Raw genomic sequence first — 23583 nt, 5'->3', positions numbered from 1 at the left:
CCAACAGTCAGTTCGCGTGGCGTGCGCACCCGGTGCTCTCCATATCCGTCCCAGTTTTGGCTTCGATATGAGGGGTGTCGGTTACCCCTGGTGTGTGGGGTCGGTTTGAGGAGCCCGGGTGGGTAGATTTTCTTTGAACGGTCAGTGACCGGGCCGTCCACCCGGGCGTATAGGGGGGTTTGCGGTGCTCGGTTGTAGATGCTCTTACCTGGCCGGTAGATTGTTTTCTATGATAATTCAGTACTCTTTGTCGTGCTACCAGTGGCGGAGATTAGAAAGGCCAGAAAATTTGTCGGGAGTTTAGGTTTAGGAGGAGTTTATCCTTGCAATATTTCTCATGGAGTAGGTAATTGTCCGTGCGTTGCAATAAGGGCATGCATATTTTAATGAGTTAATATGATGTGTCAAACATAAGCATTTTATAGTGGGCTCGTTTCTTCCCCACCGCACATCTCTTCATAGGTTCCGACTACCATTGTGGTCCAATCGACATCATCCGAGGTGATCGTTTGCAATGCCTTCATTCAGTATGTCAGTGTCATAATGAAACCATTTCATATGTCCCCTTGCATTCCACAACTTTGGGTTAGTATGAGTGCGTCACAGAGATTCGGTCGCGTTACTCAAGCTCGTCAAGCACGGCCTATAAGTAAAAAGAAACAAAAAAAGGATCTATATCTTACTAGATTGTAAGTTAGAACATTTTGTGTGTCAGTAAATAAAGAGGCCATATAAATCCTGAAAACATTGTTGGTGTCACTTTTTTCATCAAAATCAAATCACTTCTTACTTCCTCCGTTCCAAATTACTTTCGCATGTATGGATGTATCTAGATGCATTTTAGTTATAAATACATCCATTTCAGCGACGAGTAATTTAGAATAGAGGGAGTACGTTTGAATATGATGAGTGTAAGGTACATTTCGGACACTATTGATGTGCATCAGTAAAATATGTACTACCCCCGTTTCTGAATATTTTATAAACTGCTAAAACTCCTTATATTTAGCAACGGAGGGTGTACTAGTAAAGTGTAATTGCAATTTTAGCTCCTAACACAAATTTACGAGTTGCAGGGGGGTTCCACGGTAAAAACGGGGGCAACATTCGCTCGAACCCGCGGAATTTCTCGAACCTTCCGCGCCCACGCGTAGAGCACGAGGCGACGAGACGCCGTCAATCACCCGAAGCTGGCACGCCAGCCAGCACGCCACCCACGCCAGCTTCCCAAAAAGCACCCCGGACTCACCCATAATCACACCCCCGCCCTCCCCTCTCCCCCAGGCCACACGCACTGTCACACCCGCCGCCCCCGTCTTCGCGAAACCGTCGCGAACAAACACCCAACCCAACCCCCCCACCCCACCCCACCCCAAAGACGACACAGCGAGCGAGCGGCGGCCGGAGCCGGAGCCGGGGAAGGGGCACGAAAATGGCGTCGATGCAGAGCTGGCGCAAGGCGTACGGCGCCATCAAGGACACCACCACCGTCAGCCTCGCCAACATCAACTCCGACTTCAAGGTCCGCCGGATCCGGAACCCCCCCTGTCCCCGCGCCCCTTTTCTGCGCCGAATTTTTTGACCTAAGTCTGCGCACGAATCCGCCGGAGCCATGGCTCTCCCTTCGGGCGTGCGGGATGGCGGCGCGGCGGGAGGCCCGGATCTGCGCGGTTCTGACCGGGGAATTTTTGTTTTTGTAGGATCTGGATGTGGCGATCGTGAAGGCGACTAACCACGTGGAGTGCCCGCCCAAGGAGCGCCACCTGCGCAGTGCGTTCGATCTCCTCCCCACGCCCCTATATTTTGCTTGGCCTAATTTAGAGTAATCTGGGGCTCATAATTAGATCGTGCCCACGGGTGGGAGGCTCGTAGGGGAGGGGATAAGGCCTGCTTTTCTTTCTGTTGGCTTCGGCTGGTGTTTGATTGATCGTGTGTGTCTCTGTGTGGTGGTGGTGCAGAGATTGCTGCGGCGACGTCCATTGCGAGGCCGCGGGCAGACATCGCCTACTGCATCCACGCGCTCTCTCGCCGCCTCTCCAAGACCCGCAATTGGATTGTAAGCCTCATTCCTGTCCATTTACGGTTTTCATGATGTTGCCTTGGATGATAGCTTCATTACTGGCTCTAGTGGCCTCTTAGGAGGTGTTTAGTACCAAGTTGCAGTTGCTGTACTATGTTGCCAATGTATAAGTTCCCTTGCAAGATGGTGACCCGGATTGGTTGTTGTAGTTCCTCACTGGACGTTAGATCGTGTTATGTGTTATGTTGATGGAGTTTCCGTTGGAGATATTTTCAGAGTGTATGGACTGAAAATGTTAGTACTGTTTATTATTCAAAACAGATGAAAAATCATATTGAATGCTGGAGCCAAATGTGTGGTGTTAGAATGCCAGAGCTGTTGATTATGCATATTATCGGTCCATTTTTGCTGGTTGTATTCAACTACATCATAGTGCTGTATTCTCATAAAGCCATATGTGATGATTGTGAGTGTAGTCCTGCATAGTTAGGTTAGTAATATCAACGATCAAGTGAAGTGTACACTTTAAAAATGATAAAATCCAGAAATATTTATGCCATGCCCTTTTTTTGTGACGTACAGGTAGCACTGAAGACACTTGTAGTGGTTCATAGGCTTCTACGGGAGGGCGATCCTACATTTCGGGAAGAGCTTCTTAATTTTACACAAAGGGGGAGGATTCTGCAGCTCTCGAACTTCAAGGATGACTCCAGTCCAATTGGTTAGTATCTCTTCATTTGGTAGGAAATACTGCTGGCCTGCTTATTCTCCTTTGATTTCCTTATGTACTAATATTGAGTGTTGTCCAGCCTGGGACTGTTCTGCGTGGGTTCGCACATATGGTCAGTTTTTGGAGGAAAGATTGGAATGCTTCAGGATCCTGAAATATGATGTTGAGGCTGAGCGTTTATCCAAACAAGGCCAAGGTCCTGAAAAGGTCTGAAGCATCATATCTCTTTTTGGCACTACAGATCAGTAGTTTTGAGTATCAAACATATTAAATCTGAGTACAAATTCTCGCTCGCTAATCTCTGCTTCAACTAATGCTATTTTTCCATCAGGGACACAGTAGAACCAGAGACCTAGATTCCCAGGATCTGTTAGAGCAGTTGCCAGCTTTGCAGCAGTTACTGTATCGGCTTGTTGGATGTCGGGTGAGTATCTCTTCACTCTAGCTAACAAGCTGTAGATGCAAGAATCTCTCAGTTTCTGCCATTTTCACCTCTGTATGTAACATGACGCCAGTTTACTCTTGGTATTGCAGCCAGAAGGAGCTGCAAATAACAACTACTTGGTGCAATATGCTCTAGCTTTGGTAAGCTATAATTGTTTTTATCGTAGATTTGTTTGTGCCCTAGTGTCGACTGTATTTTTTCTTCTAGGCTTACTACTTGAGAGGCATTATTTGATTTCACATGAGGATATCCTTCATAAACTCATTTGCCAATTCCTGCTCTTCAACCTGTCTTACTGATATTGGTGAAAGTGGGGAAAACCACTTTTCTGTTATTTGTGTATAAAATTAGCTGGACCTTGGAGCTGCAACCAACGGAACTGTCTAGGGAACTCCTTTGTTTTAACTCTTCAGTTTGCACCTTGTCCTCTTTGTTTTAAGAAAACTGTAGGAGAGTCATCTGCGCCTTGCCTTTCTAATTGTTTCTTAGACACTATCGCCTATCGCGTGATGTTGATCCTTCCTTCTGTGTATGTGATTCATATCCTGTCCAATGACAAACATTTCTTCCAATGCTCCATATTGGTTAATGCTCAAGCATATTCTTAAGTATCTGTACTATTCATAGGTGTGTTGACCGTAAGACATCTTGTAGAATTATTTAGTTATACACCTGTTTTTTAGATTATATTCTAATTTAGAAATTATTTATCTTTGCTTTAGTATTCCTGTTTTGTGTAGCCATGTTATCAAATAAAAATACAGTATTATATGTTGATTTGACTGATGGAGTGAATGACTGATGACTGACTCTGTTTTATACAGGTGCTAAAAGAGAGTTTCAAAATTTATTGTGCGATAAACGATGGAATTATTAACCTTGTCGATAAGGTAAAATATCTCTTCTAGTGAAAATTTATTACTTTGTGTGATCATCAATTTTCACACAAGATATATTAATTTTTTGTGTATGTGTGTAGTTTTTTGAGATGGCAAGACATGAAGCACTTAAGGCCCTTGAAATTTACAGGAGGGCTGGCCAACAGGTAGCTCCCGTGCCCAGGAGATGATATGGAGTGTATCTGGATTCTGAGAAGATCAAAATTACTGTGCATCTTCCGATTCTTACCCAGTCTGGTTCGTTGATGCAGGCAGGGAATCTATCAGACTTCTATGAAAATTGTAGGGGTCTAGAACTTGCAAGGAATTTTCAGTTTCCCACTCTGCGGGAGGTGAGCGTTTGTGCTGGTTGTTAATCTTTCACTATTGGTAGCAATTTTTTTGGGCATGCCTCATATAAGAAATTTCCCTCAGCCACCACAAACATTTCTTGTGACCATGGAGGAGTACGTGAGGGACGCTCCGCGTATGGTTCCGGTTCGAGAGCCACTGGTGAGTGCTTTGGTGGTACTATTAAACTTATTGTTTCTGCTTTTTTGTATATTTGCATGTTTTTTTCCTACCAATCGTGTTATTTGCATCTCGTAGTTTAGGGACCTATTGTGTATTGTGCATTTGTTAATTGTTTCATTTTTTTGGTGATGAGCCTGTTTCATTGATGTTCAATGCATACAGCATGATAGAATCTGCAGTTGATATCATATCATAGGTGTGATACAAATGCATGCGGGGAAAAGTCAATACTAAAATGCACTACTGGTCCTTAGTTTTATTATAATTTTAGTGGATGTGCAGGAAATGGCTACTGTAATTTCAGCATGCAAATTCCCTTAGATTCTGTTCGCGATTGCTGTGATTATTGTTATAATTGCCATGAACAATATGTATAATGTCTTAACCTGTGTAGCTAGTTCAGAAAAATGAATACAGAATAGTGGCAGGTTTGCATGGTTTGAGTAAGCCGTTTTTGAACAACCCTAATAACCATTAGCAACTTGGTTAAACCAACCACCATAGTATCTAAAATCGGCTCAATCAAACGAGACTATATAACCCACTACACTGCTAAACAGAGCCTTAGCATGAGCCTCATTATTTCTTTATAGTTTATAGTGGTTTGCATCCTTCAGTCATACCTTTTATGTGGTAAAAATACCATGTCTTGCTATTTTGAACAACATTATAAGAACATGCACATCAACATACATAAATTTGACTTATCCTTGTATGCTACGCCTGGAGTACGACTCTGTTAGCTTTTGCTGTTTAGTTGTTACTGGCAGGAAGTCAATTCATAATTTTTTGCGCTGTCCTTTATCAGGAATTTCCTGAGAGGCTTCTCCTTACATATAAACCTGAAGAATCAGAGGAAGTTCCTGAACCTGATCCTGTCGAAGAGGAAAGGCCACCAGTTGAAGAACCTGTTCCAGTACAGCCCATCCCTGAAGTTGTTTCACCTCCTACCAAGGCTGTTGTGGCTGATACTGGTGATCTCTTGGTAAGTAAAGAACACATAATTAATATTGAATGCTATGATTTTGGCAATCTAAATATCCTTTGTTCGGTAGGGCTTAAATGACCCGAGCCCTGGTGTATCAGCAATAGAGGAGAGCAATGCTCTTGCCTTGGCCATAGTTACATCAGGTAAGAACTCAGGATTGATTCTTAGTGACTTCCAATGATGTTGCTTAATTAATTAACCGATTTTTTTTCTTGCATCTGTGTGTATTAGATGCAAGCACTTCAACAACTGGCAGCACTGCTTGGCAAGATAAAGGATTTGATCCAACAGGATGGGAACTCGCCCTTGTTACTGCTCCAAGTAACACAAATTCATCTGCTACAGATAGTCAATTGGTTGGTTTCTCCACCTTTGCCATTCTTTTTCTTCTCTGAGGATATTTATCCTGTTGATAGTTTTGGGCTATTGGTCATCGTTGCTCGTTACAAGGGTTAAAAACCCTGTTGGTTGCCAGCAGCCAGTTATGTCTGTTTTTAGGTTTTCCTGGGGGGTATCCATAATTCCATATGTTGTTTTGGGGCGTTTTTGTATTGATTGGGGTAGTATTAGTCGTCATCTGTTTGTAGTTTCAAGTTACCTAGAAATTGAATCACATGTAGAGAACCATCGCGGCCTATCCAACTTGATTGGGACGAAAGGCTTTGTTGTTGTAGAGAACCATCATGATTGTTCAACCATGCTTGTGGCAGAAGAAATGTACCTCATGTACTGATATTCGGATATGGCACCATATTATTCTGTTAGTTTGACACACAACCCCTCTGAAAGTAGTGTATAACAAGTTAGAAAACTGTTGCAACCGGGCAGTAGGCTTATATTTGTAAGGACGGTGAGTTATGTTCTGCTTGATCTTCTTATGCAGTAGGCATGTTAGGTTGTGCAGTGGGCCAATAAACGCACTACATTTACCATGCAGAAGACACGAGCTAGGTCATGTCTAAATATTCACACATGGCCAAAGATAGCTCATGATAATTGCTTTTGGACCAGCTATTTTCGTTGATGCCTGTAATTGTTGCCGTTCCATCTTGAGTCACCATACAAATTACAGCTATTTGGACTGAATTAGACAGTGCCTGCATTATACCAATGACATAGGCTAGTGTGGTTCTCAGTCAAAATGTGAAGTTTGTTCCTGTGCACTTCCTCTGATCTTAAAGTGCGCGTTGTCAGACCCCTGATAGATCTGACAGAGATTCAGAAATAGTAGCTGAACTAGGGATCGCTAGGAATGCTAAGAATGCAAGGCTATGGGGAGTTTCTACTATATCTCTGCAATAATCTTAGCAACTGCACATGTCTATTTATATCCCGTTACAAACTTCCTCTAGCCAGTGGGGTAGGTAACAGTAAACAGCAGGAAGGTAAAATGCAACAGTAGAAGATATTGGGCGATTGAATTAAACTCTAGTCACCGATTGTAAGTGTAAGTATCTAAGCCACGTGATCTTGTTCTCGCCCCCCATCCAGGTGTCAGAGCTCCAATAGATTCAGATTGCATATCCACCTGGCTATGGCACATGGCCCCTGAGTGATATTAAAAGCACAACTTCTATGTGTAAACTACTATACCCTGCCAACAGTACGGACCTTGTGCGAGAAAATAAGGAGCATAAGCATGATACTATGATACGTGCGCCTTCCCATTTATCTTTGGCTCGTGTATAATTCTTCTGGCGTATGTCTCATTTACCATCATATATAGTCATTTGCACTGTGTTACAGTTTTACACCTTGTACTCTCAATAGGGGGTCTAAAGTAGATTCAGGGTTGAGGTACAGAAAAGAGGAGATCCAGTTTTTACTGTTCCATGCAGTTGAAAGTGTTTGCTTTTATGTTGGTACCTATTCACTTTAATCTGTCTTGATAGTCCTCCACATAATATCATCTAAACCGGATGTTATAACATGCACTTTTTGTATCTATTGTGTAAAAAATCTAAGAGTACACTGTTGATTATATTAGTTTTATGGGATTGTAGTTTTTCTGGTGAGCCCTTCTTTTTAGGTGACAGTGAGGCGTTATCAGTTTCTGTGGACCTATAATAGTAAACTGAATTTCTAGTTTATTTGGTGAAGCTCCTTCACCTGCAAAAAAACTTAAATTTCGCCACTATCTGCAGGGTGGTGGACTTGACAAGCTCATCCTGGACAGCCTTTATGATGAGGGGGCCTACAGGCAGTCACAACAACAGCAGTTATACGGTTCATCAGCTCCCAACCCATTCATGACAAGCGATCCTTTCGCGATGTCGAATCACGTCGCCGCCCCGTCGTCAGTTCAAATGGCTGCCATGTCTCAGCAGCAGCAGCAGATACCAACGATGATACATCAGAATCCCTTCGGACCACCAGTTCAGCCGCAGCATCCGGGCGCTGGCGCTGCAGCAGTAAACCCATTCCTGGATAGTGGCTTCGGCGCGTTCCCGGCAGCAAATAACTCGCAACAGCAAGCCAACCCATTTGGTGGAAGCCTTCTATAGGCTTGCAATAGGCGAGGAGCTAATAGTATACCCCGAGCAAATGCGATTTTCGTGTGACTGTAATATGCATTGCGCCTGGCTCTATTCATGTATGTCAAAATCTGTGTAACGATATGTGTATTCGCTTTGGCACACGGGACTCTGCCAAGTGACCCTTGCTTGTAAAGAAAACGTAGCGGCCTGTGTAACATCAGATATATGTCAATAAATAGTAGGACGTTGGCTATATATATAACAAAAGGCGAGTATTTCGCTCGTTCTTGCCATGGCTGTTTAATTGCCATCTCCTCCATTCTTTGGCTATGCCATCCTCCTGGCCTCAGTGTGGAGTGTGGAGTATGGAGATAGTGTTTCCTTAGCTATGATATCATGGAGTGTTTCCTTTGCCGTGACTGTGATGGCTGAACTATCCTGGCTGAGTTATGTAAACTTTCTCCGGCTGTCCAAAATAAACCCGGAAACGCAGGCCGGCGGCTAAAGTGTGCTGTTGAAGTATCGGTAGGTAAGATGTCTCCCCTTCCAAAAAAGAAAGTAGGCGAGACTCACAAGGGAGTGGTGCCGATCATGTTGCAAGGACCAGTGACTGTACCGTTCCCCATCATATCATTGTCCTCCCCGTTTCCGCATGGATCGACCGGAGCTGATCGCCTTCTTTCGGCAGATAATTAAAGCAGGGTGACTGCTGACAGTGACGCCGGGTCTCAAATTACAATATCTCACCACTCACCACCCTAGCTATCGATCTACTCTGCTCAACGTGCTTGTCGTCTCATCTCATCTCATGGGTTAAAGAAGAGAAAAGCAACTGACAGACAGAAGAATCTTCAACACTAGCGGTCGATCCGGCGCTTGGCCTCGTGAGAAGTCCCCAGCCTACCTACATAACATGGCTACACGTACGAATTGTCCTCCTAGTTTGTGTAGCCCTGTAGGTGGTGGTGGGAGGGTGGATCTCTGGCACAGGTGAGCAGGTGAATCTCCTTGGCTCCAGTCAGGCATCGCTTGAGCTTGCCCAGATCGTGATTCTCCAGCAGGCATCCAGATTCAAGAAGCTGTGCCGTCGTCGCCTCGGCTTGATTCTTCCCGGGCGCTCGACAGTGCGATCCCGCCGATAAGATCGCTGCCTCGGCTAAAATTGGCAGCACCCTCAACGTCGACGCCCTCTCCCCGTGAAAGCACCACTACGGTATACTACTACTTCTCCTGCCAGCTGATGGCTCAACCGATGGAGGAAGGAATCACATCTTCTTTCCAAAATACAGTAAAATACATCCCAACTTGAACCAAGCAGAGGCTTGAGGCAGAAATCACTGTTTTGCCCTAAGGACGAAATCAATTCACAAACTAAACTGTTCTGAAAAAAAATCACCCAACTAATCTTTTTATGTGGCGCCCGACAGTTAGGCGCCACACTACACTGTGCAGCGCCTAACACATAGACCTACACATCTGGACAGCATGGCACCCCGGAGCCAGGCCTGGCCCCACCCTTGATGGTGCAGCGCCTAGGCGAAAGGCGCTACACTATCATGTGCAGCGCCTAGACGAAAGGCGCTACACATGCACTTACTAACCGCCTCGGAGGCAACAGAGAGCAAGACTAAAAATTACTAAGTCAATGTGCAGCGCCTAAGAGCTAGGCGCTACACTGCATAGTGTAGCGCCTGACTTCTGGGCGCTGCACGATTGATCCACCACGCGTGGCCTGACCGGCGAGCTTAAACGCATAGGGCGCGGCGTGACCTGACATGCCATGACATGCACAGTCAGAATTTGAGTTACTACCTGCTGTGGTCGATCTGCAGGTTGGCTGGCTTACGGGCAGGGGCTGGCTGCTGGTCACGTATTTGTAACCCATGCTCCTGCGGTTTAAAGCAAGCAAGCACGGACCCTTGGACGGTCACCGCGGATCTTCTCCATCCCTGTTGTGTGTCGGCCACTATGCAATTAGATCAAATGATCTTCGTAAAAAGAAAAAAAAAGAGCCGGGGGTATGATCAGAACGAGCATATGTGCATGGATCGATTAAATAAACGGAATATGTAGCCAAACATCAACAAGAGTGAGTGCGCGCGGGAGAGAGTAGTATATTTCCGTTTAGTTTCGTCAGATTTTGTCTCTCCTTCAGTAATGACCAGGCATTGAGCAGTGAAGTACAACTAGCCAGAGGCGGAGGCAGGGGGGTGTGAGCAGGGGTCAGACACCCCCATGGCTTCGCCCCCCCTGTGAGTTTTCGTTAATAGGGAGTACTAGTACACATCAGTACGAATACGTAAAGTGCAGACCACTTGTAGACCTATGTTGAAAGCTAATGGCCTAGCAGGACACCTTTCCAGCCCAAAGCCCAACGTGAGAAAGCATCACTAGTTGTACACATCAGAAAGAAAAAAATTACGTGCATCCGTAATATCAGGCAGTCAGTTTCCTATCTACCCTGTAATTTCGTTCGTGGGCATCGTGGCTTCTAGGTCTGCCGGCACCGCAAGGCCCTATGCCGCCGTCTCTCGACTCTCGCTGCTTCCACCGCCGTCTCTCGGCTCTCGCTGCTTCCGCCGCTGCGTCACAGGGTAGAGGGCACTCCACTGTCCACTCCGGTGACTGAGTCCACGATGGGGACCATGCCGGTTTGTCTGCTGCACCGGCATCACGCACCACAAGATCTGTTTCAATGAACCAAAGGTACATCACTGGCAAATAATAATCTTTTTGAATTAATACAATTCCATTGAAGGCAGTGGTTTATAATTTACTAATTAGATACAATAAAATTATAATTTAAGAATCTAATTTTACTGCTCGTTTATTTCAATCACTGAATGATGAAGAGAGAATACAACTAAACATATTTGGTTTTCAAGCCCGTTGCTTCTAGCTCAGACTGTCATGGCAAATGCAAATCTTTCTACATAATAATTCGAACCCAAGTCCAGTTGATGTGCAACTCACGGATATGTAGTTTTCTTTTAAATATTTCTCCCTCCGCCCCAAAATAAATATCTCAACTTTACTGGGACAAAGAGAGTACTGGACGTATGTTGCAATACAATGAAGTTACATTTTTGAGACTATATTATTGTGTTGTGTCTCTCAAACAATTATTATCTTCCTCGCCCCCCTCATGTCTGAATCCTGGCTCCGCCCCTGCAACTAGCATCTAGCCAGTGTAGTTAATCAAGAACAGTGTTGGCCGGCCCGTGGTGGTAACAGTAAAACGGAAGCACAGAGCTGTCGCTACTAGCCACTGCAGGGCAGTACGTACGTAAACAGTAAATGCGCAACAGAACTTACCAGCAGTAGGGATAGATTCATCGCATGGCATATCTACCTACAGCGAGCAAGGCAGGGCAAGTGCAGGTAGTAACTCAAATTTTGACCGTGCATGTCATGTCACGCCACGCCCTATGCGTTTACAGCTCAGTCGGTCAGGCCACACGCGGTGGATCAATCTTGCAGCGCCTAGACGTTAGGCGCTACACTGTATCGTGTAACGCCTAGCTCTCAGGCGCTGCATACTGACTTAGCAATTTTCAGCTTTGCTCTCTGTTGCCCCGAGGCGGTTAGTAAATGCATGTGTAGCGCCTTTCCTCTAGGCGCTGCACATGATAGTGTAGCGTCTTTCGCCTAGGCGCTGCACAATCAGGGGTGGAGCCAGGCCTGGCTCCAGGGTGCCACGCTGTTCAGATGTATAGCGCCTGTGCGTTAGGCGCTGCACAGTATAGTGTGACGCCTAACTGTCGGGCGTCATACAAAAAGGTCAGTTGGGTGAATTTTTTTCCAGGACAGTTCAGTTTGTGAATTGATTTCGTCCTTTGGTCAAAACAGCGATTTCTGCCGAGGCTTGATCCGCTCCGAACAATCAATAGACTTTGCCTGCTTGGCTGCTCCCAAGCTATGGTACTATAGTACACTACAATCATGCAATGAATCAGCAGCCAGTGGTACCGATCTCACCGAAAGCAATGCTACGATATACTACTTCCAGTTGCATGGTGCAAAGGATTGATCTACTACTTTGATGAAAGAAGCACCCAATAATCTTTGCAATATTCTACTAATCCAAAGCTAAGCTAATCTTTTTTTTTTGAGGCTAAAAGCTAAGCTAATCTAGTACTGCAATCATGTTAACCAAGCAGCGATGGTATCAATCACGCGGGGCCCGGGTATCAATCGGGCTGGGCCCAGGTATCCACCACGCCAATAATTTAGCTCCACGTACGTCAGGGACGCACCACCCGGACACAACAATATCTCCTCCCCCCTGGCCCGTGCTGTGCTAGTCACCAAAACCCGTCGTCGACGACACCACAAGGTCGACGCCACGTGCCCTGGCGAGCCTTGCGGATGCAGCAAACAATGCCATCAATGGCGGCCCCATGGCCATGATGGAATCTCATGATCTCATCGCTCGCTCCAAGCGAAGCGACCTTCACCGGGTGAGCCCTGGGAACTTACGGACGCAGCAGCCGGGCTTGCCAACTGCATAGACGGTATGGGTCGCCGATGGCTAGGGCGAGGCGATTATTTCTCTTCCGACAAGTATTTTGGGATGGAGGAAGTATCATCTCTCGTGGATGACTGACCAAGAAGGATCACGCTCTTTCCGCATTGTCCTGGAAAAACCCACACTTTTTATGTTTGCGTCCCGTTAGAGCATCTACAGCCGTATATGATAAATATGACCCCTCAAACACTTACGGACGCGTCCACGAGCAGCGACGGAGCACTCCTGAAATCAACATAACTGCATCCGGACATCACATACTAGATTCTTAAATCCATATGAAATCATGCAAACTAAAAACCTACGTCCCACGTAGATGATCTAGCTACTCCTCGTCAGATATGTCAACAATCTCCATGCCCTGCTCCGGCAGCATGGGCGGCAGCTGCAGGTCTGGCTCCTCTGACGCCTCCGGCTGCTCCGGTCAGGGCTCCACCTTCTCTATCTCCGCGTCGAGTTCGGCGAAGAGCGTGTCAGACGCCGCCTGCCCTTGTCGAAGGAACCGCCAATTGGCCTCCACATAGGCTTCATACTGGATGGACTCCAGGACGGCCTGCTGCTCAGCCATCTCAGCGTCTTGGGCAACGGCGAACTCGACCTCCGCCTCCACCATGGTGAACCCCGGAGCAGGCTGCTCCGCCTCCTCCTCCTCCGGATCCGCCACCTTCATTGGCGTCCACAAGCAGTGACGCAGCACTCCTGAAATCAACATAACTGCATCCGGACATCACATACTAGATTCTTAAATCCATATGAAATCATGCAAACTAAAAAACCTACGTCCCACGTAGATGATCTAGCTACTCCTCGTCAGATATGTCAACAATCTCCATGCCCTGCTCCGGCAGCATGGGCGGCAGCTGCAGGTCTGGCTCCTCCGGCTGCTCCGGTCAGGGCTCCACCTCCTCTATCTCCGCGTCAAGTTCGGCGAAGAGCGTGTCAGACGCCGCCTGCCCTTGTCGAAGGAACCGCCAATTGGCCTCCACATAGGCTTCATACTGGATGGACTCCAGGACGGCCTGCTGCTCAGCCATCTCAGCGTCTTGGGCAACGGCGAACTCGACCTCCGCCTCCACCATGGTGAACCCCGGAGCAGGCTGCTCCGCCTCCTCCTCCTCCGGATCCGCCACCTTCATTGGCGTCCACAAGCAGTGACGGAGCACTCCTGAAATCAACATAACTGCATCCGGACATCACATACTAGATTCTTAAATCCATATGAAATCATGCAAACTAAAAAACCTACGTCCCATGTAGATGATCTAGCTACTCCTCGTCAGATATGTCAACAATCTCCATGCCCTGCTCGGGTAGCATGGGCGGCAGCTGCAGGTCTGGCTCCTCTGACGCCTCCGGCTGCTCCGGTCAGGGCTCCACCTCCTCTATCTCCGCGTCGAGTTCGGCGAAGAGCGTGTCAGACGCCGCCTGCCCTTGTCGAAGGAACCGCCAATTGGCCTCCACATAGGCTTCATACTGGATGGACTCCAGGACGGCCTGCTGCTCAGCCATCTCAGCGTCTTGGGCAACGACGAACTCGACCTCCGCCTCCACCATGGTGAACCCCGGAGCAGGCTGCTCTGCCTCCTCCTCCTCCGGATCCGCCACCTTCATTGGCGTCCACAAGCAGTGACGGAGCACTCCTGAAATCAACATAACTGCATCCGGACATCACATACTAGATTCTTAAATCCATATGAAATCATGCAAACTAAAAAACCTACGTCCCACGTAGATGATCTAGCTACTCCTCGTCAGATATGTCAACAATCTTCATGCCCTGCTCCGGCAGCATGGGCGGCAGCTGCAGGTCTGGCTCCTCTGATGCCTCCGGCTGCTCCGGTCCGGGCTCCACCTCCTCTATCTCCGCGTCGAGTTCGGCGAAGAGCGTGTCAAACGCCGCCTGCCCTTGTCGAAGGAACCGCCAATTGGCCTCCACATAGGCTTCATCCTGGATGGACTCCAGGACGGCCTGCTGCTCAGCCATCTCAGCGTCTTGGGCAACGACGAACTCGACCTCTGCCTCCACCATGGTGAACCCCGGAGCAGGCTGCTCCGCCTCCTCCTCCTCCGGATCCGCCACCTTCATTGGCTCCGGTAGCTTCTCTCTCCTCCTCCTCCTCCTCCGGCTCCGGCGAGTCCGGAGGTAGCCCGGTAGCGATGCGGGCGGCGCGCCTCGCCTGAATCTCCTCCGTGATCTGCCTCTGGCGCTCCGGCATTAGCATAGCATACGTCGTGATCTTGTGCCGGACCATGGCAATGCTGGAGAGCGTGGGAGAGCGGGGGAGAGGAGGCGGACGGGCTTGGGTGGCTGTGCAGAGAGGAAGGAGGTGGGTTGGTTAGGGTTGGGGGACGCCGGCCGGCTTAAACAACCGGATTTGGCCTTGAGCGGCAAGCCGGAACGGCGCCACGCGGCGTTCACACCGCGGCAACGGAAGAGGTGTCCGTCGGACTGCCGGGTTTTCCATCGTCAGTTCGACGTCGACCATAGCGGACGCGTCCGGAGGCCCCATACCCACCTCATATTTAGGTTGGATATGAGGGGTGCCGACCAGTCCGGACGTTTGAGACCCGTTTGAGGCGCCCGACTGGATGATGTTTTTGTGGCCGATCAGTGACCAGATGAACCGTCCGGACGTTTGAGATCGGTTCGGGGCGCCCGACCGTAGATGCTCCTAATTTGGCACGGAATTTGGTCGGCAGCCAGTTTCACCCAGCAGAGGAAACGAAGCAACGTGACACACGGCACTGCTAGGCTAGGTAAAACTTCCGTCGTAAGCGCCAGTGCGGGCGATAGCAATGCATGTGGTGTGGCCTCCCTCCGTCGCTCGTCTTGGCCCGGCATAGCACTATCGCCATAGCCGCGCTCACTGTCACGGCGCCACCCACCACACTGCTCCGTCGGCCCGGCCATTGCCCATTGGCGAGCCCAAGAGATTCCCCCGCTCGTCCCTTCACTCGCCTCGCCACCTCTCATCCCCTCCCCTCCCCTGCTCGCCGCGGCCGTGGTCGATAGAGCGAGAGCGACGGGCACCACCAACCAGAGAGAGAGAGAGAGAAACAAAGGCGGAGCGACAAGTCGCGCACCCGCACGGCGCCACCCGGCCTATTTCATCCCGGCCCCGCGACAGCAGACAACACCCGATCCAAGAGAAGCGGGCCCGGGCCGGAGCCCACCCAGATCCAGCGGGGGATTCGTTTCGCTTCGTCCTCGCCAGTCGCCACTCGCCACCGCAAGAGGCGCGGCGCACCCCCCGCCGCGACGCCCGGCGCGGCTATAAAACCCGCGACCCGTTCGCCGCAGATCAGCAACCGCACAGCACAGGCGCACACACACACACACACACACACACACACACACACACTCTCTCTTGTCGCCCCACTCCCTGGTCGTTCGGTCGCTCGTTCAGAGTTGGAAGTTGGAACCTCCTCCTCCTCCGCAGCAGCAGGCGGCGTCGGGCAGGAGGTTTCCGGCTCTCGAGGGCTGCGCGTTGGTGCATGCAACAGAGGGGCCTCTCCAACAACCGCCGCTCCCGCGGCTTCTCCCGATCCCGCCTCGCCGTCGAGGGCGCCTAAACTGAACCCCACCGCCACCCCCGGCCTCACACCTTCTTAACAACAAACACACACCACAGCTCACGCTCACACCTTTGAAACGACGACGCTCCCCCTGCCTGCCCTGCTCCCTTCCTTCCGCCTCTGAAAAAACTTCGAAACGAGAGAAGAAGATGGACACCATCACCGTCGTGGAGAATGGTAAGCCCATGCCGGATCTCGTCTTTGTTGTTCGTCGTCGGACGGTGATGCCGGCGTTGACGAACCTCGATGGTGTGGCCGATGGGTTGACTGATTATGTGCGTGCGTGCAGTGTTCGGGGAGGTGGAGCGCAAGGTGCAGAAGAGCTACTGGGAGGAGCACTCCAAGGACCTCACCGTGGAGTCCATGATGCTCGACTCCCGCGCCAAGGACCTCGACAAGGAGGAGAGGCCCGAGGTACTGTATATACCACCAATCATCCTTCTTCTTGTCGCATCGCATCCATTCCGGTGCTGCCAGATTAATCTCGCCCTACATCCTCTTTTTTTGAGGATCCTCGCCGTACATCCATTCTTGTGATGATACGTACGCGTGGCACGGACACAAGAAATTCATAATAAATGATGATATATGTTTGTTCCTTTTTTTTGGGTGGTCATTTTCGTACGATCGTAGTACTGTTTTTTTAGACACCAGTACTGTTGTGTTGTGGCGTGGCGTTCTGCCACCGAGAAAAAAGGAGCCCAGATGGCGACCGCCTGACGGCGACGGCCATTCGTTTCGGCCCAAACGACGGGTGGCCGAGAACGTTACTAACATCCAAGTGCTGGACCAGAGGCCCACATGCTGAAAATTATTATTTTTTCTTTTCTTTTCTTTTTGGCGTGTCAGTTGGATTTCTTTTTCTTTTTTTGCGGAAGCAGTCAGCTTCGAATCTCGACTTTCCATATAAGAGCCAGGAGCTCCCTAAAAAGGCTGATAGGTAGTTTGATTTGATTATACAAGGCTTATGATAGGTAGTTATCTGTCGGGTCTCTGAAAGCAGCAGGGCTAAATCACCTTTTTCCTCTGAAAAAAGGTTGACAGGTAAACCAATGGCAGTGGAGCACTGGGCTGCTATGTGGGGAATCGCCCGTGCCCATTTCCACCATGATTACAAAAATCCAACTCATCTTGTTAATGTGAAGATCTAGTTCATAAATAAACATGGCTAGTCAAGTAGTCGAATTCGGACGGTGATCTGATTTTGTATTTTGTGACTGCTAGTGGACACGTGGAGCTATGGGTGCTACTACTATAAAATGACACTCTATAACCTACTAATATTTTGATGTAAATAAATGATCACACGCCCTCAGCACCATCCACTTGCAGAGAATATCTGAATGCGCCACTCACTACTGAGCCTGAACTGAACTGAAAATCTTGCCACTCTCACTTATTTGCTCTGGTTTAGTGGATGTGTATGTGGGGAACTAAGTGAAAGTGAGTGGTGAAAATGTTGGATCAACAGAAGAGATTCATGGCCACAAACGGAATTGGCACCTTACCATCTTCTTCTTCTTCTTCTTCTTCTTCTTCCAAAATGGCATCCACCCCACTTTCCATTAACAAGAACAGAGCACGAGAACGTCATATACAATGATCATCACTCCAGAAATATGCAGCCAATAATTATCACAAAGCAGTCGTAGAGGGGCACCATGGTCAGTTCAAGGCCAAAAGTATGGCGTGGCATGCATCGGGATCGGGAACGAAGGATATTTTCTATGTATATGTATATATATAAGTGGCTCATAGTAGCTGCATACCCATAGCGTGCGTGGCATGTAACAAATTCAGTTATTTTAAAACTGAAAAGCACGCAGCGCAAACCGATTCCTCATATAAACTATCACCGCTGGACCCGCCTCCACCAACTCCGGCGTGTCCTTTTCCGCCCGCGACGATGATTCCCTTGCTCTTTCAGCTCCCCAGTGGCCACTGCCCCGAGCGGAGGACCGCATGGTGGTACCATATATATCGTCGTCACCATCGTGAATCACGGCCATATCGCTAGCTAGCCCATCCCATCATCGCCCTGCTCCCGCTGCCACTCTCACTCGCCGCACCACTCGCGCCGGCCACCGTGGGATCGAGAGAGAGAGAGAGGGAACCATGAGCGAGCAGGGGGCTGGGCAGGGTACCAAGGAGCAGTCAGTGCCGGCCGCCGTAGGGTCGAGAGAGATGAGCTTGAGCGGGCAGGGGGCAGGGCAGGGTAGCAAGGAGGAGAGACTGGCAGAGCTGGAGGAGCTCGAGCTCCAAACGGACCACCAAGGGGTGGGTCGCTGGATGGACACAGCTCCATCCACCATGATTTGTCTAAACTTTTGGCACGCACACTGGTTCTTGTTTCCATTGTAGCTTGCTTATGCTGTGGATCTGCTCTGCTCTGCTGCAGGTGCTGGCCATCCTGCCGTCGTACGCGGGCAAGACGGTGCTGGAGCTCGGCGCCGGCATCGGCCGCTTCACCGGCGAGCTGGCCAAGGAGGCCGGCCACGTCATCGCGCTCGACTTCATCGACAGCGTCATCAAGAAGGTGAGCTTTCTTGCCTCAACAAACAGAGTCCATATGCTTGCCTTGGCACTCCCCTCTGATGATCTGATCTGATCTGCTGCCGCTCGGTGTTGTTGCAGAACGAGGAGATCAATGGGGACATCTACAAGAACATCACCTTCATGTGCGCCGACGTGACCTCGCCGGAGCTCAAGATCGAGGACAACTCCATCGACATCGTCTTCTCCAACTGGCTCCTCATGTACCTCAACGACGAGGAGGTAATTAAGATCAGACCCAACTTGTGAATGGCACTCATGATTACAGAAACAGACGGAACCTTTTCTGTGACAGTGAACAGATGCAACTTTTTTGTTACTTTTTGGTACAACGGTTGCAAATTATGACTGTCACTGCCTTGTGCTGTAGGTTGAGAAGCTGATTGGCAGGATCGTGAAGTGGCTGAAGCCTGGTGGCCATATTTTCATCAGGGAATCCTGCTTCCACCAGTCGGGGGATTCCAAGAGGAAAGTGAACCCGACGCATTACCGGGAGCCGAGGTTTTACACCAAGGTTAGCACTCTAGTAATTCTTAACTGTTTTTTTTCCCTGTAATCTGCTTCCATTTGCTACAATTTTCTGTCATCTTTTAGGCATATTTCCTTAATTCAAACCTGATTTAATGGCTGGGGCATTGCATCTCTAGCTTGATAGGAAAAATCACCTTAATCATTTTGGAAGATAACAAATAAATTAAATTACTGAATTGTTCCTTATGGCAGGCAGCATCATGTTAATATTTTCATATCCAGGGATACTGAAAAGCAATAATGCTCTTTCGTTATGGACATGGTATCTAATTATTTTTTATTGTAAATAGGTGTTTAAGGAATGCCACTCCTATGACCAAGAGGGGAATTCCTTTGAGCTTTCTCTGGTAACTTCCAAGTGCATTGGAGCTTATGTGAAAAGCAAGAAGAACCAGAACCAGGTACTTTCCTTTCCTTTTATGTACCAAAATCATTTGTTCATATCGGTGTTGTTTAAGCCAAATTACTGATTTAACCTTGCGCTTCTAAGATATGCTGGCTATGGGAGAAGGTCAAGTGCACAGAAGACAAAGGCTTTCAGAGATTCCTGGACAATGTGCAGTACAAATCCACTGGAATCTTGCGTTATGAGCGTGTGTTTGGGGAAGGTTATGTTAGCACCGGTGGATTCGGTGAGTTGCATAACTTCGTTGGCAAATGACTAAATTTCACTCATTATTTCTTGGAGAAAACACTAAAAATTCAGTGGTTTTCTACACCATACACTGTCAATAATCATGTTTCTGTCATAAAACAACAGAGACCACAAAGGAATTTGTGGACAAGCTGGATCTGAAAGCTGGCCAGAAGGTGCTCGATGTTGGGTGTGGCATCGGAGGAGGCGACTTCTACATGGCTGAAACCTATGATGTCCATGTCCTCGGCATCGATCTTTCCATCAACATGGTTTCGTTCGCGATCGAGCGTGCCATCGGGCGCTCGTGCTCGGTTGAGTTTGAGGTTGCTGACTGCACCACCAAGGAATATGCAGAGAACACGTTTGATGTCATCTACAGCCGTGACACCATCCTCCACATCCAAGTATGTTTTACTGCAAAGATTGTAACTCATTTGTAAACTCATTTTAGTGTATGTGCTGCAGATGATTGGAAATCATTGCATATAAATGGTTCTGACAAGTGGTGCACTTGGTTGTACAGGACAAACCTGCTCTGTTCAGAAACTTCTTCAAGTGGCTCAAGCCTGGGGGCAAAGTGCTGATCAGTGACTACTGCAGGAGCCCTGGCACACCATCAGAGGAATTCGCTGCGTACATCAAGCAGAGAGGCTATGACCTCCATGATGTGAAGACCTATGGGAAGGTTAGCTTCTTCTCAAGAAAAGAAAATCATATCAACCAGATCAATCTAGTCATTTTGGCAGATTTGTTTCAGAGAAGCAAACTATCCTAAGCTCCTAACCTCTGTTTTGCACATGAACCCCAGATGCTTGAGGATGCCGGTTTCCACGATGTTGTCGCCGAAGACCGCACCGACCAGGTTATCATCTTCCCCTTTGAATCCACTCCTCTGCCATTCATGCACTTCCTGAATCCTACTCCTTTCTTCCACGTTGATTTGAAAAATGTAAGAATGTCTTCAGCAACTAACATGAGCATCACGGTCGTATGCTTGGTCATTTCAGTTCCTGAGGGTCCTGGAGAGGGAGCTGGGCGAGACAGAGAAGAACAAGGAGGCCTTCCTGGCGGACTTCACCCAGGAGGACTACGACGACATCGTCAACGGCTGGAGCGCGAAGCTGAAGCGGAGCTCCGCCGGCGAGCAGAAGTGGGGGCTGTTCATCGCGACCAAGTGATCTGGCCGCTGAGCAGCGACGCCATGGACGCGATGATTCGGGAGCAGAGCAGCTTCTGTTAAGAAATAAATAAAGAGGATCGGTGCTCGACAATGTTGTGGCCGTGTGTTGGGTGTGATTGTTTGTTTGTTGCAGTGGCTGCATTCACTGGCTGGGCACCAGGATCTGTAAGATAATGTGTACGTACGTACGTACTGTATTCCTGAACTTGTACTGTGACGAGCGAGACTCGCTTTGTAACGTGCTATTCTGTTGCTACGTGGCCTTCGTCACTGTGGTGGAGTTGTGTGACCTCACACCATCTTTTGTCCTTCCTTCATGATGCTTTAATCCCTAAAAAAAATTATCTTTGAGGAATTAACACCTGCCTAGCCTTCCTTCCAAACCTTTAGTGCCAACAAATAGAACATACCGACACGACCAAATTTGCTTTGAGAAGAGTGTTGGAGTATAGATTATGGTAGGCTAGGATTTGTTAAGATTGAATGTACTCTTTCTATACGATTTCTATCTTATCTCTAGGAGAGGCTTCGTGTCCTCCAACCATATATACTTATATACTTGCCCTCGAGGCTCAATAATGCATCCACTACATTCCCTTCTCAGTACAAATGGGGGGAAGCCTCTCCTCCCACATTCATGGCGCGGCGATCGTCGTGCCGCCCAATTTGCCGTCCTAGGGCTATCAAAGCCGACCCCGCCCCCAAACCCTAGCCTACCTCACCACCACCACCCCCCATTCGAGGTCGAGCTCGAGCTGCCGCGAGGAGCTGCCCCACCATCCCACGACTACGCCTGACCTCGCCGGTGACATCTACTGTCGGATCAAGCACCACCCCAAACTTCCTCCACCTTCCTCGATGAAAGGGCATTTTCCACCTTAAGTGTTTTGGTGTTGATGACAACACAATTTGCATATGCGTTCTTCCCATAAGCAAGCATCTTGAGAGCAGCCATGCATTTCTGCAGAGGAGCGGAAGAATGTCGTCCGCAAAAATCCTTCCTCGGCTTGATGTTGTCATTAGCCCTCTCCATGACTGTCACTACACGCAAGAACAATTTTCTGCTCATTCGGAAGCGAAGTCAAAAAAACCTTCATGGTATGTTTGGTCTGCCGTGAAGTACGTAATCCGTGTATAGAAGCTATGCACCGGAAATCCTATCCCGGGAATATACCTGGCCCTACCTCGGGCCGGGCCGGGCCAAGCCCGGCGCAAAAAACCCAGGCCCAGGCCCGGCCCCGCCATCGGGCCTGTTTTCTGGGCCCGAGCCCGGCCCGAACACATAAAAGCCCGTCGGGCTCCGGGCCGGCCCGGCCCGACCTTCAGAAAAGTGCGAAAATGACGGGCCCGGGCCCGGCCTTCGGGCTCAAAATCTAGGCCTGAGCCCGGCCCGGGAGCAGCGTCGGGCCGGGCCGGGCCGGGCTTCCCATGGCCAGGTATACCCGGGAATAACTCTCCGGCCCTTCATGGAGCCCTTGAAGTTCAGCACATGCTCCTCTGCCTCTCCATCTCCTCTTGGATGCTCATCATCATCATCATCATCATCATTTCGGCATCTTTGTCGTCCGAATCTGATGAGGCGATGAACTAGTTGAATATTAATTCGTCATGGTCGGGGTTCCCATAGCCATCATTCCATGATGAATCCATCGGTGACCTACAAGTAGAGACCAAAAGAAAAAAAATGTCTTGGACATTTCGTTGAACAACTAGAGCACGAGGTGTATATAGGGAAGAGTTAGACGTACTGGGGTGACGTCCGGTGGTGGCGACCTTCATCGGTTGCAGAACGGTCCAATGTGGGTAGGGGCTTCCGGTGGCGAAGCCCTGGGTTGGGGACGATGGTGATGCAAAGATGGTGGCGGAACTCCAGTGGCAGCTGTGTAGACGAGCAAGAAAAAAAGAAGATGAGAGGGCTAGTCGGGCAAGGGGGTGGGGGCGGAGATATGCAAATTGACGCGGGCCCCTGCGGTCAGTCCTACGTGGCCGGGGCGTCCGGGTGCATCCGAGCGTCCCCATACCTGACTCATGATATGGGTCGGATAAGGGGATTCCCGGTCAGTCTGGGCGTTTGGGGGGGATTTGCGAGGTCTAGTTGGGTGCGGTTTTTGCATCTGATCAGTGACCCAGCAGGCCGCCCGGGCGTTTGGGGCAGGTATAGGAGGTCCGGTTGTAGATGCTCTTAGTGGCCGGAAAAAACAATTAATGCTTCGAAAATAGCAAACCAACTCAAAAAATGGCTAAACCCGAACATTTCGCTTACAGTGATGTTTATTAATCATGAGAAAAGTTTGAGGTTGAAATATAACCATACAGGAGTCAATATAAATAAACCCTATGAATAAAAATTGGAAAGACATTATAGGGGCGGGCCCTAGTAGATGCCGGCCACTCGTATCAGGTGAGCACGGAAAGAAAACTTGTGAAAACTCGTCTTGGATCAATAGCCATCCATGGAAAGAAACTCAGGCAAGTCTAGTTTCAAATTGGCCATGTACGCACGCTC

The 23583-nt window shown here is 48.9% G+C and overlaps 2 protein-coding genes across 3 annotated transcripts; both read left to right on the top strand.

Moving 5' to 3' along the window:
* Nucleotides 1-1345: 1345 nt before the first annotated feature.
* LOC119289784 (putative clathrin assembly protein At2g01600) lies at nucleotides 1346-8365 on the top strand. Its single transcript, XM_037569006.1, has 15 exons — nucleotides 1346-1522; nucleotides 1701-1770; nucleotides 1959-2056; nucleotides 2603-2741; nucleotides 2830-2957; nucleotides 3082-3174; nucleotides 3285-3335; nucleotides 4020-4085; nucleotides 4175-4240; nucleotides 4346-4426; nucleotides 4509-4586; nucleotides 5416-5592; nucleotides 5663-5738; nucleotides 5827-5951; nucleotides 7740-8365. Exons 1-15 carry the CDS (start codon nucleotides 1433-1435, stop codon nucleotides 8097-8099), a joined length of 1698 nt encoding a protein of 565 aa, XP_037424903.1. The 5' UTR covers nucleotides 1346-1432; the 3' UTR covers nucleotides 8100-8365.
* Nucleotides 8366-15928: 7563 nt separating this feature from the next.
* Nucleotides 15929-21371, top strand: LOC119289765 (phosphomethylethanolamine N-methyltransferase-like). 2 transcript variants are annotated; one of them, XM_037568998.1, is made up of 11 exons: nucleotides 15929-16353; nucleotides 16466-16590; nucleotides 18575-18712; nucleotides 18811-18951; nucleotides 19100-19243; nucleotides 19551-19661; nucleotides 19751-19892; nucleotides 20021-20301; nucleotides 20421-20582; nucleotides 20706-20759; nucleotides 20905-21371. In XM_037568998.1, exons 1-11 carry the CDS (start codon nucleotides 16326-16328, stop codon nucleotides 21073-21075), a joined length of 1497 nt encoding a protein of 498 aa, XP_037424895.1. In that variant the 5' UTR covers nucleotides 15929-16325; the 3' UTR covers nucleotides 21076-21371. The 2 variants fall into 2 exon arrangements, with proteins under 2 accessions (XP_037424895.1, XP_037424890.1); XM_037568993.1 differs by lacking the exons at nucleotides 15929-16353; nucleotides 16466-16590 and adding an exon at nucleotides 18116-18453.
* Nucleotides 21372-23583: the final 2212 nt, after the last annotated feature.

The sequence above is a fragment of the Triticum dicoccoides genome, chromosome 1A (genome assembly GCF_002162155.2).
Source record: "Triticum dicoccoides isolate Atlit2015 ecotype Zavitan chromosome 1A, WEW_v2.0, whole genome shotgun sequence".
In the NCBI taxonomy this organism is placed as follows: Eukaryota; Viridiplantae; Streptophyta; class Magnoliopsida; order Poales; family Poaceae; genus Triticum; species Triticum dicoccoides.
The sequence above is the reverse complement of the archived record's forward strand: the minus strand, read 5'-3'. Positions and strand labels throughout refer to the sequence as shown.